Below are 17,439 nucleotides of genomic sequence, written 5' to 3' on the forward strand. Positions count from 1 at the left end.
TATTTAAATCCAGAGAAAGTCCTTCCCCGCCCCCGCCGAGTAATGTACAAGAGGACAGTCTTGGGCTACACTGGACCTAAGGTGGAGACCTGGAAAAAACTTTTTGGTTTTTGTTTTATTAGAGGTCTGGAAGAAACAGCAGCCGAATGGCTAGATTTTAAAAAAAATCATTAGATGATTTTTCAGCTCCCTGGCATGTACTTGTGAAATCACAAGTTTTATCAGTGTTTAAGCATCAGTGGAAATCTCAACCCTTCCCATATGGAACGGCCCCGCTTAATTCAATGTCATTTTACTTTATGAGATAGTTAATAAACAGGTACTGTATTTGATCTTGTGAGTGTAGCCCTCTATATTTAGCTTTTTCAGCTTTAATGGAACTATAATTTTAATCATGATTATTACTTTACATTTTAATTATAATTTGGTGTGGCTTAAGTATACATTTCTGAGAGTGATTGTGTAATGAAAACAGGAATTAGCTTTTCATTAACAAAATAATGGGAGAGTTCCCACTGCATTCTAGTCTGTGTTCAAAATCTAAGGGCTGGCCTAAAAATAGCAAGGGGAGTTTAACATTTTGGTTAAAAACATGCTTCTAAAGTGGCTGTGTTCACAACCCAGTCTTTCTTGCTCCATCTTGCTTCCATCTTGTTCTCTTCCTTTTCAAAAAATAAAATAAAATAAAATTTTAAAAGGACTTTGATTGTGTCTTTCAGATTTCAAAAGGTTTCTTTTATTATTATTACTTTTGTTTAGATAATTAGCACCATGGAGCCTCAGGTGTCAAATGGCCCGACATCCAATACAAGCAATGGACCCTCCAGCAACAACAGAAACTGTCCTTCTCCCATGCAGACAGGGGCAGCCACAGATGACAGCAAAACTAACCTCATCGTCAACTACTTACCCCAGAATATGACCCAAGAGGAATTCAGGAGTCTCTTTGGGAGCATTGGTGAAATAGAATCCTGCAAACTCGTGAGAGACAAAATTACAGGTATGTTCTTCCATATTCTAGACTTGGGACTTGCAGAAGAAGTTATATCACTGAATATGGGGAACTTAGAAGAAATGCACATGTGTGATTGTGCATCTGAGTGTCTGCATGATGTATCCTGCATGCAAGGATGGCACCTATACACAGTCCTAGACCCACAGCACTGTACATGTGTGTACACCACATAAAACCATACTATGGATTGGTAGGACTAGGAAACCCATGAAGATCTTAGAGCTTCTTCAACTTTATGTGAAGTTATCCTTTCGTTTTATCCTCTTTTATTCTTAATCAGCCACCACTTCTCTCTGTTCTTTAGCTCCCACTTCTGCCCTCTGCTCTCCTATATTCCATAGTAGTTTTTATTCACTTCTTCTCCTTCCAAGCATTAGATTGTGTGTGTCCAGTGTTCTTCCATGTGTTGAGACAAGTGTTTTAAAGGGTGCCACAGTGGACTGTGGAAGGGTTACACAACTGCTCATTGTCCCTGAGGAGAAATAGGCCCTAAGGATAGCAGATTATTCTGTAACTATTCAGCAGTAGGAAGGAGGTGATTAAAAAGGATCTGCATTTGAGGTATTTCATTGTATGTATTTGTTTGTTTTGAGGATATTCTGAAAAGTCAGAATTTTTTTTATTTGAAAGTGAAACAGTACCCTATAGAATTTTGATATTTGAGATTTTTTATGTTATTATTTTTTCCTAATCAATAACTATTCTTTGAGGACCTAATGTTTGCTAGACAATGGTACTATAATTCTTTGGGGGAATTTTTCCCTGTAATCTTGTTGGAAATGAAAACATTTTCTTAGAAAACCACACAGTGATGGCAGTGAAGCTGCTGCTTTCTGGTGCTCTACTCCTGAAATCATTCACGTCAACTTCAAGTGCTTGTCAGTTGTGAGTATTGACTTTTGTTTCCCGTTCTTTGGACAGTTTAATTGACAAGCAACTGACTTAAATTAAAAGGAAGCTCTTTGATTAAAATAGGGAGATAGGACATCTTGATTTTAAATCAAAGTCTATAATATATATGTGTACCAATAAATATAAATTCTCCCATTCTCATAATTCACATATAACTCCCCCCCCCCTTATAAATTATTTTGCAAAATCATTAAACTTGTAAGGTGCTACTTTCTACAATGTAAGTCACATAACCTTCCAAACACACTTTCCTTACCTATAAAATTCCAAAATAATGCTTATCTTAGAGGGAGTGTTGTAAAGGTGAAATGTAAGACTGGCTTAAGCACCTCGTCCAACACTTATTGTGTAGGGAGTTTTCTGAAAATGGAGGATGTTGCTATTACGGATATAGCGAGTAGGCCTTGAGGAGAGTGACCAGGACAGGTCTCCAAATAGGGCCAGGCTTTAATGATCTTATCCCAGAGCACATCTATCCTTTAACAGAATTGCCTACACTTTCAGAAAGCGGGTGTTTAGATTCCTGAATAATCTTTATATAATAGGATGATAATTCAAACCAAATTAAAACCAGTTAACCATATGATTCTTCCTCCTACTCCTATATAGAAAATGTATTTTTGATTTAGCCTTACCTTCTAAATAGGGATTCTGCCAGCTATATTAGTGAATATTATTAATCACCTTTTCAGACGATTTCCCTTAGAATGGTAGTGAGACTTTTGTGAAGTACTGATTCATGGTGTTGATCCTTGTTTTCTAAAGACACATGTTTAAACAAGCAGATTCCTTTACTGAAAGAATGCTAATTTGGTAGTTCACCGAGTGGATTTGAATAGGAGTGACAGCTTCAAAGACAGCCTTTAATTTGGTATACAAAACCAAAATTGTCAACTTTGGTTTGTTTAGCACCCTCTCCAGCACAAGCAGAGACATACAGTAGCATCTGAGCTTAAAGAAGAAGAAGCTTACGGGTTGAAAGCAGAAATACAATTTAGGCATGAATTTATAATTATGCAATTTTTTAAAATTCAGGCAAATTTTTTTATTTATATAGACCTTATGGGAATGAGGCAGGGAAATACAGAGACCAGAGATATTTGCCCTCATTTGGTAGCAGTGTTTAATAAAAGTAGAACTTGTGGTTGTAAAGAGTGCTTATTAAATTCTTCATTTACACTACCTAATTAATTCTAGCATTTTAAATTAACAGTGAAACTGGTCCCTGCTGTACCATTCCATAGATGCAGCATATTTCCTCCATCCACCCGTTGTTCAGGTTTAATTGGCTGTGCTAGAAGTCAGACAAGGAGGGAGAAGACAGGGCTTCAGGGAAATGGGGAAGGAGTAAGAATTGCTCTAGAAAGACCCTCTTAGGCCTGCTTTTGGGGGTTAAGTCATAACACAGGGTGGGAGAGGTGAGGTATCACACCAGGCAAGTGGAAAGGCCTCAGTTCAGATGTCAGGGTGAATGACATCATAGGTATTTTTGTTGCCCTGATTTTTAACTTCCCAGTCCCCCCTTTTCCTCCAACACCTCCTACAGATCTCAATGCATCTCGATCCTGTGAAGTTTACAAGGAGTTCTAAATATCCAGTGGGAGGATTGGGTGGTGGGAAGTGGCAAAAAGATAAGAATTCAAGATTAAGATTTTCCAGCCCCAAACCACTCCCTAAAAGAATATAGTGGATTCTTTTAGAAGATTCTGTCCTCAATAAAGTCCAAATCCCTTGAGAAGAAGTGACTGTGTTCACTGCATTACAGGCAGGCTGGACTCACCCCTGAACGTGGGTTATTGTAGAATTCTCCATTTGAGAACACATAAAAGACATTTGGGCATGGATTTAATTGATATGGTACTATGAACACAACTGCCACCAGTTAGCAGGCACTTTTGTACTAAGTACTTGTAAGCAGTGGACATAACTTATTTCATTCACTACAGAAATGTTATCTATTTTCTTAGATGAGGAAACTGAACCTAAACTAGGCTAAGTAACTTCCCAAGGCAGTATAGTTATTAGCAGGTGGTGGAGCTCAGAGAAGTGCCTGTAGGTTCCAAAAGCATGATTTTTTTGGGAAGTATGTGCTAAGGTTAAGACTCCTGCTTAATTCCCACCCCATAACCCAGTGCTACATTTTGTTCCTTTCAGTGGAGATTGCTGGCCATCCTCTGGAGAGTCTGCCTAATGCACCATGGCTTTAAACAAGACTTTTGTGTATAAAGGGAAGCAAAGATAACCATATTTGTCATCCACTAGGGGATATAATTCAGTCTGTGTCCTCCTTTAAGATAGAACCAAATTTACTAAAAGTGCCAAGTTTAAGATTCGCTTAGAGTGCTTTTAGACATCTCTGTTACTTATTAAGTAATGTCTTCTCAAAGACATTAGATTTTCATTTACCAATTGGGAAAGGATGCTCATCAGGGTAATATAGGAACCAGGGAGAGAAAACACATTTCCCGAGTTGCTTTTGTGTGCAGCCATGGTCATGTGATGGCATTGGAAGCCAAGTCCTTTGCTTTTCTCCTGAATCTACCTGCAGCCTCTGCTGCTGGAAAGAAAGAGAAGTGGCTCGTGGCCCACAGGATTCATGCAACCTAGAAACTCAGGCAAAGAACACCAAATCTCTGGGGAAAATTTTATTATTCCCATGGACTACAGAGAATTGATTTGTTTTTATTTTTTCCTTTGTTGCCTTTCTGGTTTTGGTTTTGATTCATAAGCATTGAGTTTGCTTACTGAGTCTAAATTTATATATATGATTAATATTTTAGGTGAAGAAACATATCACTTTATCAGGATGGGTCTGGGTGGCTCAGAATGTATCTTTTGCTAGAATGCTGAATTGCAGTTTTATCAATGCCTATTATCTTACTATCCCACCCAAAAGTAATAAAGGGGAGAAAATAACAAAGAAAAAATCCCCAGAAAGAAAGAAATCAGTATAAGACAATAAGCAGTTTTGCTTACTCACATTGTGTAATTATTTGCATCACAATGATAAAAAAGAACTACATCTTTACTTGCTGTCATTTTCCATGTGTCCATGAACTGTAACTTGTAAGAGTAGATTTCTATCCATTTCAGGCAGGTAAAAACTCTAAGGGGAGGTTTTGAGGATAGGGCAGTCCAAACTGCACATTATTGTTTACAAAACTGAATATATTGAGAGACTGGCATATGGACAGACCCTAAGTGTTGTCAATAGTTGGAAAAGGTAGCATCTTGTTAGCTGGAGCAATTGGGGAAGGTTAGAACGATGGGGTTAGGATTTATAGGAAAGAAAGGCAAAGTAATAGAACTAAAATTTCAGTGGAAGACCAAAAACACTTGTTATTCTTCCGTGCTTTCAACAGCAGAAGTAGAGCTGGCATGTGCCTCTTTGGAAGCAGTACTCTGATATGAAACAGTGTTGCCAGATTAAGTGCCCAAAAGTCAGGTTGGTTGGAGTTGCACCCCAATGGACAAAAGCATTACAGAAACACCACCGCTAATCCATCTCTCTCTGTCTTTTTTTCTTTATAATATGTCTTTGGCTTAATTAATATTATTATTCAGTGGGAAAAGTGGAACAAGAAAAGAAAAGAAAAAAAAGAAACTCTTCACTACCGTGGACATTAGGGTGAATACTTTGCCACCCCTTTTGTGTCTGGATTTATATCTCTAATTAAAGGAACCAGCTCACTTTCAATCTGGTGTCATAGGGTAACTTCTATTTTTTTCTGGATTTGTGAAAGTGCTAATAATCCTGTGTCTCTCTCTAAAAGTGAGATGTGGGACATGGACCACAGTAGTGCGAATGACTGTTAGAGCTTCCAGGCCAGGAGGCCTGACACAATTCTGTCCACTGGGTGGGAGATAGTGAGAAGAGAGAGTCAGGGGCTGTTGTATATTACCTCCTATGCTTTCAAGGAACTGGCTTTATAAGAACACTAGGGAAATTTGGTTATGCTTCTGAGATAACCATGTAAACAATAAATAGCTCGGAAAAGTCCTAAAATATGAAAATGCTTTTTGATTCATTCCTGAAATGTGAGGTCAGCTATTTGTTGACATAATTTCTAATAGTGCCTAGCAAAGACAAATAAGAATAATAGCAGCAGCTTTTGTATATTTTTGTGTTACTTAATGTGTATTGTGGCCCCTCTATTAAATACTTTAAATATCATAGTTCATTTAAATGGTAAAAATTAGGTAAGTTACCTAATTGAGATTTCTCAGAGAATCATAAGAGTAGCCAGCATTTAACGAACACTTACAGTGTGCTGAGACTAGGAGGTAGAGTATCAGGTAATCCTCAAGACTGCCATTTTACAGTTGAAGAAATTTGAATTTAGGAGCATTTAAGTAACTTGCACAGCTGACTTAGCTTCCAAGTATGGGAGCTCTGACTGTGAGTTCTCCAGCATATTGTTTATCTCTGGCAGTTTTCTCCCAAATATTAAGCTGACCCCTCCCTTTTACAAGCAAGTTCAGCTTGCATACCTAGAGAATGAAAATTTTCAGTACAAATAAAATCTAGTTAGAGTTCACAACGTTTTGTTTTGGAAAATAGCACACTGTGCATTAAAGAAATAAAATGTTTGAATTAAACAGATCACTGTTTACCTGTATAAGGAAGACTATATACATGAAGTGGTTTTTAATTTCTGATTTTCTCCCTTCTGAAATACCTTTCACTGTGTGTACCTTTTCTTTATTTTATAAGCACTGTATTGGCACGGATGCTACCTTGGATTTAAGCATAGTTAAAACCCAGCCACAATTAGGTATATCCAAGAAAATCCCAAGATTTGATTAGCTAAATGAACTTTTCTTACATGGACATCAGAGGGATATTAGTTAGTGATGGGAAGAGTAAAGGAGACGGTAGCATTTATTAGGATATCAGCATATTTTGCTCTGATTTGGAAAAATGTGCTTGGTGCAGTGTGATACGTCTCCTGCATTCAGAGGAAAATCAGGCAGATTTGCATTTGTCATTTTATTTATCACCTCCCTGCAGTCATCTTATACATATTCCACAAAGAAGAATAAGAGAGTTTTGATTTGTTGACTTGGATTGGATATTGTTGGGGGTGAATGGAAAATTTTTAGGTATGGTGAAGATTTGGCAGCCTAATAGGGCTACAAAATAGGAGAATAGGGGGTCTGCCTTATTAAGGGGAACTTGCAGAACGTCAGAACATTAAGTGCAGACAGTAAACCATGTAATCATTGTGCCTCTTACACACTCATCAGGGGCAATCAGAGACCTTCCATCCTTCCTAATTAGGACTTGCTAGTTGAGCAGAGCTGTGAGGCTTGCACTTCGTGCAGGTACATAGAGCATCTCTCCACACAACTTTTCCCCAGGCTGGTGACAAAAGGGACCAGGTGTGTGTCCCTTTTGCCTCCTGACTGTCCTCCCTTCCAAATCAGCCAGTTCTGCCCTGCTTCCGAACTTGGATAACCATAGGAAAGTATTCTCACATCCCAGGAGAGATGTCTCAAAGGATTTTTACCTAAGATGTGAATCAGGCCTGGGTATTTTAAGGATTTTCTATTTCTGGGCTTTAGCTGACTGGTTCTTAAGACCGATTCCTGTTCACCCAGCCTCCTCTCCTTCCCTAACACACATTTACTCCCTTACTCCCCCCCCCCCTTCTCCATAGAATGGCCTGGTTGATTGAGACTAGGAACTAAGCAGGAAGGTAATGTCAAACTGAAATTTCCACACATTATCTAAAAATGCAATTCATCAGCTTCGGGGTAGGAGGAAAGTGCTTTCTGAAATGTGTTAATGGGAAATTCATTTTTTTCTTGTCTTCTGAGAGGTGTGGTAGTGGTGATTTCTTTTTTCAATCTGCCCCCCGCCCTCTTTCTGCATCTCCCTTACTGCTCTTAACTGATGAACTCTGTATCTGTCTTTATTCCTCATAAGAAGTGAAGATCTTTAAGTTGCTTTTTCATTTTTTTCTACAGTGACAAAATTGAGCTTTGATAGGAGAAGATATTTCTAGTTTGGAGAAAAGATAAAACTCAGATAGAGACCATATATTTGTGTAAGGCTTTTACATTTGTAAAACATTTTCAATCAGCCAACAGTATTTATTTAGTGTCTACTCTCTCAGACCAAATAGATGTTATTCTCTTTCCTTCTTACTCTTAAATTCTATATCAGGGTTTGTGAAGAAATCAAAAAGGATAAGACATAGTTTATGCCCATATGTTCTTACAGGGGTGATGAGTAAGGAAAGCCAGGAAAAATTGTAGGACCCTCCAGCAGCCCACATATCTAGAAGGCACAGGTAGCCCTACTTGTGAAGCATATCACCATACCTTAGCTGCTTTGTAGTGGCATTTTTTTTTATTTACCAAGGTCCAGTCTTACCCTTCCTGGCTCTGGCTGTTAATATCACTGGAAAAATAGCATGAAAGGATTCATAACAATATAATGAGGTTGGATATTTGATGGAATGCCTACTATCTATCAGCTACAGGGCTGGGGATATTATCTATACTATCTCATTAGGTTTTGCAGATGAGTATGGCAAACCTAGAATTAGCTGCTGTGTGGGGTTAAGTTTGTTTGACTACAAAGTCTATGGTCTATTACTTAGCACTCTGCCTCTGCAGAATGAAGGTAAAAGCAACATCAGTTATGTGTGTGCAGAGGAGGAAAGACTGACAATGGACTAGGGTTCTCAGAGCAAGCATCAAAGAAGAGTGAGACTTAAACTTGGCCTTGAATTTAGCAGAAATTAGATTGTAGGAGTAATTTATCCAAAAAGTCAGAGCCAATAAGTGGTAGAGCTTAGATTTGAACCCATGTCTGCCAGACACTCAAAGCTGTGTTCTTTCTACTTTGCTAATAAATAACCCTACCTAACACAAATAGAGTGACAGTTTGCAGATTTCCCTTGACATCTGTGATCTGAGAATCATTGTGTCGCTGAGGTCCGATACATGTTTGCTCAGTGACTTTCCCCATGTACTTTAATTTCCTGCTGATTTATAAGTTTGATTTTCTGCTCAACTCTTGTTTTATAAGTTGACTGGTGAGATGCATGGCGCCATCAACACAAAGGATATACAGCTAGTTAGGATAAGCACTCTAATTTCTATGGCTTCTAATGGAATTTCTCATCACAAACATCCTGAATCCAATTAAATAATTTTACTGGTGGTATAAGCATAAGCACTTCATGATCCAAGATATCTGCCCTTTGTATTTGTTTTCGGGGACTTTTATTATCAGTACCTCCTGTAACCTGTGGAAATATCCGATATAGGCAATCCACTCACTTTACAGATGAGGCCAGGGCAGCCCAAAGAATCTACAAGTCAAGAATGTGTGGCTTCTTATTTTCCTTGCTTTTTCTTCTTCTCTTTTCTTTGCTTATTTCTGACCTGCTTTCTCTTTTTGCCTTCTTATTTTAATGCCTCTTTGATCCAAACAGGATTTGAATTGTCTACGAAATAATATGGAAAAATGCTAATTATTAAAATAGTTCTAGATTTAAAAAAAAGAGGGCAGAAAGAAATGAATGTAGAAAGAAAAGGAAAGCAGAGGAAAAATGGTAAATTAAATGTGACTTATCTGAGAAGTAAGAGACCAGCTGGCCCAGGGCTTTCTTTACATAAAGGAAAAATGGATGATGATGACCTTTGTTCCTTTCTCAAGTAGTAACCTGAAGCCCAGTCCCATACCCCTTCCCATACCCTCACCTTAGCTCTTGCGGTGGATATAATTGTGGAGACAGAAGCCAGCTATAACACAGGATGGGATATGAAGCCTGAAATCACATATATGGAATTTTCCTTTTACCTTCTTTCTTACCTGGACCCGTTTTGGATTGATTGACTTGTTTTTATGGCCAGAGCAGGCAGGGACACAGAGAAACTGCCTGGGTAGAATCCCTGTCTATTAGCATGGGACATAATCAGGGTGCTTGCTGAAGGAGGTGTTTGTTCCGAAGCAGGTCTTCCTGACCCACTCCCCTGACTGAGGTGTTCCTGGCTTCTGGATCTCACCAGTCTTGTCATCCTGAGGTTGGGCATGCTGAAAACTTCATTCAGTATTCTGCTTCCATCTTTGTGGTTAGGGTTCCCACAGTGAGCTGTGGCCCAGAACCCCGAGCTTGACAACAGACAGAAAACTTGAATGTCAACCTCACTTCCTGGTCCTGACAGTAGAAATCAGAACCGGTCCTCAGACACCTTTGCTCTTCCCAGAGCCCCTCACCAGTCAGTGGAGCCTTCCCAATAAGACAGACCACCTTGTTAGATACAAAAGGGAAAAAGCACTACCTGAGCCACAGTCCCAAAACAATCACACAAACATCCCCCTAGCACTTCCTGGTGAGAAATACCAAATATCTGGTTGAAGTAACCAGAACGTGATAGACTTCAATAAAAGTGCTGCCCTTCCTCGCACACACTTCATAGATGAGTGGGTGGCCTTTTTAAATCACTTTATCCCTGGGGACTCCATTTCTTCAATATACAGTAGAAAAGATAAATCCTACCCTGCTTTCTTTGACTGGTACTCTGAGTTCAGACTAGTTGACATATGTGACAGCATTTCACAGCAATAATGAATCCCAGTTTGGGTGGTCCTGGCAGATTGTAAATGAAAGCCTTTAGTTCAGTATTTGAAAATGTCATGATAATTTCTGAGATTCTTTAAAGAATTAGGCCACTTTCATGGGAGCGGCATCATGATAAAATGGAAGGATCCACCAAGTTCTTATTCTAGCTGCAAGACTTTCAGCAGATGGAGCCATTCTGTGCCTTGGGTTATTATCTACTAAATGGGGATAATAATACTGGCTGAAGTGTTGTGAGATCAGATGAGCTGCTAATGTATTGACAGGTTGTTAAAGTGATACACCAATTCAGGGTATTACCGTGGTCACCCAGAAGATAGGACATTGTAAGCTGGGGACTTATGAGTGTAAAGCCAAGTAGTCAGCCCCCCCATGATAGGCTGGTTTTGCTTTCTAGTCTGCCTTCCAGATGTTCTGTTCAGTTATCTACGTACATCTCTGCAAAAGCTGATTAACTCTCTCAGACATCAGGATCTAAATGTTATTAATGCTCCAGCTGATCAAATTACAATGCCACAGATCCTACTTGTGCTGTTAATATTAGATTTTGGATTCCGGTCTATAATGAATGATTTTTTCATCCATGCATTGGAAAAATTAGTTAGCAGAGTTCATAAGAAAGTTTAATTAGCAGGCTGTTTGTGAAAATAGCGGTTGTGAGTCATCGTTAGAATGAACTAACATTTCTCAGGTTTGAATTTGTTTTTCTGTTCGTGGAGCAACCACATAGGATCCTTTTGTTTGGGAAACTGCTGTCCACATGCTGCCCACTTGAACTGCACTGTGTAATAAACTAATAACAAAAACATCAGATTCTTAGAAACAGAGAGGAAGAGGAGGTGTAGAGTGTCTGTATATTTGTGTATGTGTGCCAGAGGAATATCACGGACTTAGGGAATCCAGCTAGGCAGCATACCCTAGTGATTAGGAGCTTGATTGCCTCCATTTATACCCCAGCCTTATCACTCATTAGCTGTGTAAAAGGCAAATTCTTACCCTCTCTGTGTCTCAGTATTCCTCATATCTAAAACAGGGATATTAATAGTATTATCATGAGCATTAATATATGTAAAATATTCAGAAAAGTACCTGCTGTGTAGTAATATAATTTTCCACATTTTATTAGTGCATTATAATTATACATTACGGTGGGATTTGTAGTATAATTCTTACAGCAATTCTTCGAGGTCTAACTATTATTAGCCCTATTTTACAAATGAGGAAATGGACTCAGAAAAGTTAAGTTGTTCAAGGTCACACAGCTTCTAAGTAGTAGAACAAAGTTGAATGTTTGTTTGACTCCAAAGCCTCTATTTTTATCAGCTATATTATACTACCTCCCAGAGTCATATACCTAGTTAATTAAGTATAGATACTATGTATGTGTTTTTCTATATGTGTATTCCTACAAGTGTGTGCTTCTATATCAATACAGCCACACACAATTATGTTTTGTTTATTTCCTTGGGTCTTTGGTTTTCCTAGTGAAACTTCTAGAGATCATTGCATGCTAACTATCACATGTAGTGAACTAGAACCAGATTTGAACAACGTGTACCAACATGAAAACAAGGCTTCTGATAGCTGACTGCCGTCCCCCATGACGCATCTTTATCCTATCTAGATTGTCTCCAAAGCAGAACCGAATGATGTGTTCTGAGAAACAGAATTGCAGACTGTCACAGCAATATTTCAGAAAGGACAAGCCAATATTTCAGAAGGGACACACTGAGCTGGGCACCTTGATGCACACCTGTAATCTCAGCTTCTCTGGAGGCTAAGGCAGGAGGATTGCCAGTTTGAAACCAGCCTCAGCAATTTAGTGAGACCCTGTTCAAACCTTAGGAGTATTCTCTGGATGGGTCTCCTCCTTTTCTATCGCTCCTCTGTTATCTCAAGAACTGGAGCTCAGCATTGGGAACCAGACCCTCCACCTTAGGGTAATTTCATGCTGAGAAAGTATTCAGTCTTGTTTCAAAGGGTAACATTCACTTGGAAATCCCATCTAAAAGTCTTTCCCAGGAATGTTTAATCCATAAATGGATTAAACGTTTTTTGTTTGTTTGTTTTTTAAGAGAATTCTCCCCAAAAATGGGTTTGGGAGACTGAAGTGCACCAAAATTGACTTCTCTTTATCACTAGTTCTCTAAGTGTGTGTTTAACATGCATTATAAAATGTGTTTTATAAAGCATTTTTTTTTCCCCCCTCTGACCTTTTGTAAACTGTATTTTTCAAGCCAGGAGGGAAGACTGGAGCTCCATGAGGGATGTTTGGGAGGTAGGAGAGGAGGAGGCAGTTTGGAACAGTTTCTATGTGACTCTCCTTTCCTTTATTAAGAAAGAGGTAAGGTCCTCTATTGCATGTTGATAAGCAAGTGGAGGCCTTGGTGTGCTGGGACAGTCTCACCTCCTCCCAGGAGAAGCATCTCTCTAGCATCAGCATAGTCCCATCAGTTAATAGATAGTTTTAGGGAAGTTACTGGGTACTGAACACATTCTGGGTGTGATTCAAACCATGGGTTCCTTTAGTGTCCGCATTATTGGGAAACCTACCATCTCATTTTCACTGTGCAAAGGAACCGCACCATTAGAAGGTGTTCCCATTTTGCAGTCTCATACTTATTCCTGAGCACTCCTTAATTTTCACGTCTACCAGGAATCAGACTCAGTGTGATGACGATGAGGCTGCTCACTCTTTCTCGGTGTAGCCTTGCCCCCAGCATTATTTTAGCCCTTTAGAAAACCAAAGATGGCTTTCCTGGTTGGTTCCTACCCTACAAACTCATTTCTAAGTGTGAGTTCTTTTGTTCTTGAGACTTCATGTCTTTATTTTCCCTCATTTCCTACCTGCAAGCTAAATGGTGATTGAAAAATTAAAAAATGAAAAACATTTTGTTTCTTGTTTCTTTTCTTCTTCATGAATCTCTTTTTAAAACTTTGTTGGTAGAGGGCAGGTGGCACACCTTTGTAATTCTACCTACTCAGAAGGCTGAGGTTGGAGAATCATGAGTTGGAGGCCAGTCTGAGCAACTTAGGGAGACCCTAACTCAAATTAATTAATTAATTATTAAAAGATAAAAATTGTTGGAATCAAATTAAGCTGTCAGACCACAGTAATAAACTTCATATGTGGTACTTTACTATCAGTGAACTTGATGACAGGGATGGAGATGTTTGTGTCTGCGTTTCACATAGCTATTAGTGGTGGGTCCAAGGCCAGAGAACCCCAAGCCAATATTTCAGAAAGGACACACTGAGCTGGGCACCTTGATGCACACCTGTAATCTCAGCTTCTCAGAAGGCTAAGGCAGGAGGATTGCCAGTTTGAAACCAGCCTCAGCAATTTAGTGAGACCCTGTTCAAACTTTTAAAAAGCAAGGGAGATGTAACTCCGGTAGAGCATCCCTGGGTTCAACCCCAGTAACCACCTCCCCTCAGCCAAAAAAAAAGAAAAAGACATACAGGCTCTCAGACAAAGTCCTGGTCCCTCTGACATTTGACATTCCAATTTGTCTCTGCACAGACAAGTTATTTATCTCATATCTCATCTCCTTCAATGGGAGCCATGAATTTTTTTTTACTTTAAATAAAAGAAATTTTAATGGATTTATATTCAGTGATATTTGTCAAGCATTACTTTGTGCCAAAGCCCTCTCACATAACTTATTTAATCTAAATCCCAACATGTGATCAGGAGCTCTCACGAGCCCTCCATTGCAGTGTTGGGGGCAATGTCTTGGTAGTAAATACAGCAGCTCTTTTCACCCACAGACATTTCACCCACAGAGTCTCATTTTGCTCCACAGCTAATTACAGTGCACATACTAATAACCTGATAGTTTTTCCTACCTCTTCCTTTGTTGCTAAACCCTCGTCTTTAACATCAGCTGCATTTCTGGAATCACCTGTTGATTTGCACCCACCCTGGGTAGGAAGTCTTGTCTGTCGATATCCAAACCTTTTTATGTGAAAATCAGCCAAGCAAGAATTAAGAATTCTGGTTCATTTTTTGTGGCTACCTGGGTGTTTGCCAAAATCCTCCTCTTCATGTTTCAACCCTTGTTAAAAATATTTTTAAATGTGTGACTATTCTTTCCTGTCTTGTAAGACTATTCTGAACATAATTTAATTTAATGTTGCTTGGATTAAGAATATTTCATTGCCCCAGGGTCATCAGTCTGAACATTTCTTCTTTTTGTATAATAAATGCTGAAGGTGAGATAGTTGTCACTGAGGCTTCTATTGTCCCCGGTACATTACCTAGAATATTTTTTTTCCTTTCAGTCTTTTTTTAAAACTAAGTACTTGATACCAGCTTTTTATCTTTTGAATTTCCATTATTTCCTGCACAAACAGAAGAAAAATAGGACTGACTCGGATTAGTTCCATTTTTCATTTGTTGAGGTTTATTATTAAAATTTATATTTGAAGACCTGTCATTTGGAGCAACTTATTTTATAGGACAAACCCAAAAGAGTAAAAAAATCTCTTTTGGTAATTGGTTGGTTGGCTTTTCTTATTGCATAATGTACCTTTCTGTTTTGGGGACTGCTGGAAATGAGGGTAGGTACTCTGAATTTCCATGTGCCTTACCATAGTGGTGGAGGTACCATTTTCCATCTACGTGAACAGTTGGGTTGATATTTTCTTTGCAATCAGGAAACTCTTATTAAAAGCTTATGTGGGCTTTATAACTGGATGGATTCCTTTTGGGATCTGAGGCCTCTGGACATGAGTCTCCTTGATTTTAAATGGTAGCGATAATGCCTACCTTGTCAGGTTGTTTGAGGGAATAGATGAGATGATAGAAATAAAGCACTTGGTATAGTAACTGACAAAAACAAAAGATAACTTTTTTGTTACTATTCATGCATTCATCCACTCAGCATAGATTTATTGAAAGTCTATTATATGCCAAACATGGGTTATACCAAGATTAAGACATCCACGTCCCTGTCCTAAATAAAAGTTCATTGAGAAATACATTCAGTTCATTCAGCTTATATTGAATGCCTGCTGTGGATCAAGCACTTTGCTTATTGCTGTCTTGATGCCCATGATGAGTAGAAAAGACATCTACTTAGGAAGCCAGAATGTAGCCTCTGGAAATAACTAAGGACTGGCTAAATGTAATTTCAAATATTTTGGGAATTCAGGAAGAAAAATTGGGTCCTGGGTTTTCAATAGTGTTATTAACAGAGAGCAGACATGCTCAAAATTTCAAATTCTTAGATGATTCCTGACTCTTTGTCAACTTAGAAATGGTATTGACAGTGCCATTTCTACAACCAGTGGCTTTGTGGAAGTGATGACCATAAACTTATTGACAACTTTCTCTCAAGGGACAGGTGATCATGTTGTCCTCTCCTTCTAGAATGCCCGACTCTGCCTGTTGCCCTTGTCTGTTGTCTCCCTACCTCTTGTCAATCTTTTCAAATTAGTCTCAGCTCAAGCATCACATCCTCCAGAAAGCCCTCTCTGCTTCTCAGTATCATAACACCAAACCATACTCCACTATCATTATTAATTCATGAGTCTGACTTTCATGCTAGACTCTGAACTTCTTGTTTCTTCCTTAATCATCAGTTCCTATATCTGTAGAAGAAATCTGAAGATGAGTGATTCTAAAGTCCTTTTAAGACTGGCATTCTAGGATGCACCATATTCAGTTTGACCTGTGCAACCAAGCTAGGAGATAGGAATGGGGTACTCGGGCTTTATTTTGGAATCAACTGGAAAGAACAAGGACTTGGAGATAGTACTGAAAAAGAGGCTCTCACAGTTGAGGCACACTGCTAGGTTAGGACAGGTGTTTAGAATACAAATGAATAAATATTCTAGAATCCAGGGCCCTGCAGAAAGTACACTGGCTCTCGAGTCAGGTGAGCCTCGCTGTCATGTTCTAGGCAAGTAACCTTGGGTAAATTATGTCTCTTTCTGAGCCTTAGTTTCTCTCTCTGTAAAGTGAAAATACCTGCTTCAGAGGGTTATAAAGATTTAGGTAATGATGTAAGTGAAGTGCTTGGGCCCATAGTAAGTGCTCAATCAATATTTCTTACCATTTTGCTTTCTCAGAAGTCAGAATAGTGGAACTAGCTGTGATCTTTGAATCTAAAATAAATATAACTTAGAACCTTTGAATCTTAGCACCAGAGAGGATCTTATGGGTCAATCTTGCAGATGTTCCAGCATCTCCTGACAAAGGGTAGGTCTAGCTTCTGTTTGCATACTTCTAGTCATGGGGCCCTTAGCACCTCACAAGATAGCTCACCCCCTTATAAAACCATTATTAAAATTTCTTCCTTTAATCAGTGCAAAAATTTGCCCCTTCACTTTCTACTTCTACCAAATCCTTTTTCTCTCCCTTGGGGTACCACATAGCAAGTGAACCTATGCCTTCCCATGACAGTCTTTCAAATATTAGAAGGAGCTTTGAGCACATTTAGAGTCTTTTCTCCTTCAAATTAAATACCCACTGATCTTTCAAGTGTGTCATATAGGATCTGGTTTCCTCTCTTACCAACCTCCTCTGGACACCTGTGTCCAGAGGAGGTTGGTAAGAGAGTAAACAATATTGTTACTCTCCTGGTCCCCTTTTCTCTGGTATGTGGGAGGATTGGGAGTGGTTTAGAAGATGTAAATATGCATGTGAATAGATAATATTCATTCATTTGCCCAACAAACATTTCCTGGATATCCAACAATGTCCTGAACCCTTTTTAGGTCATAGGGGTACAGGGATGAAGGAGACTCACCTTGCTCCCAATCTAGTGGGGGAATTGAGACAGTAAGAGGTGCTTTTGAAAGGGCGTGTCAGTGAGAGTGTTCAGGGGACCTGTAAGACTGAGGAGATTTTCACATATGTAAAATTTACAACCCTATCCCCACACTGCCTTTCCCCTTCTCTGCTATATT

The 17,439-nt window shown here is 39.0% G+C and overlaps 1 protein-coding gene across 3 annotated transcripts in view; it reads left to right on the forward strand.

The window, feature by feature from the left end:
* Elavl4 (ELAV like RNA binding protein 4) overlaps positions 1-17,439 on the forward strand; it is an 83,049-nt gene that overhangs the window by 35,981 nt on the left and 29,629 nt on the right. For all 3 annotated transcript variants that reach the window (XM_027944965.3, XM_071618733.1, XM_027944973.3), the window contains exon 2: positions 760-1,000. In XM_027944965.3, the coding sequence (XP_027800766.1) occupies positions 760-1,000 (241 nt within the window). The remainder of the gene's footprint in view (positions 1-759; positions 1,001-17,439) is intronic.

The sequence above is a fragment of the Marmota flaviventris genome, chromosome 10 (assembly GCF_047511675.1).
Source record: "Marmota flaviventris isolate mMarFla1 chromosome 10, mMarFla1.hap1, whole genome shotgun sequence".
NCBI classification, from domain to species: Eukaryota; Metazoa; Chordata; class Mammalia; order Rodentia; family Sciuridae; genus Marmota; species Marmota flaviventris.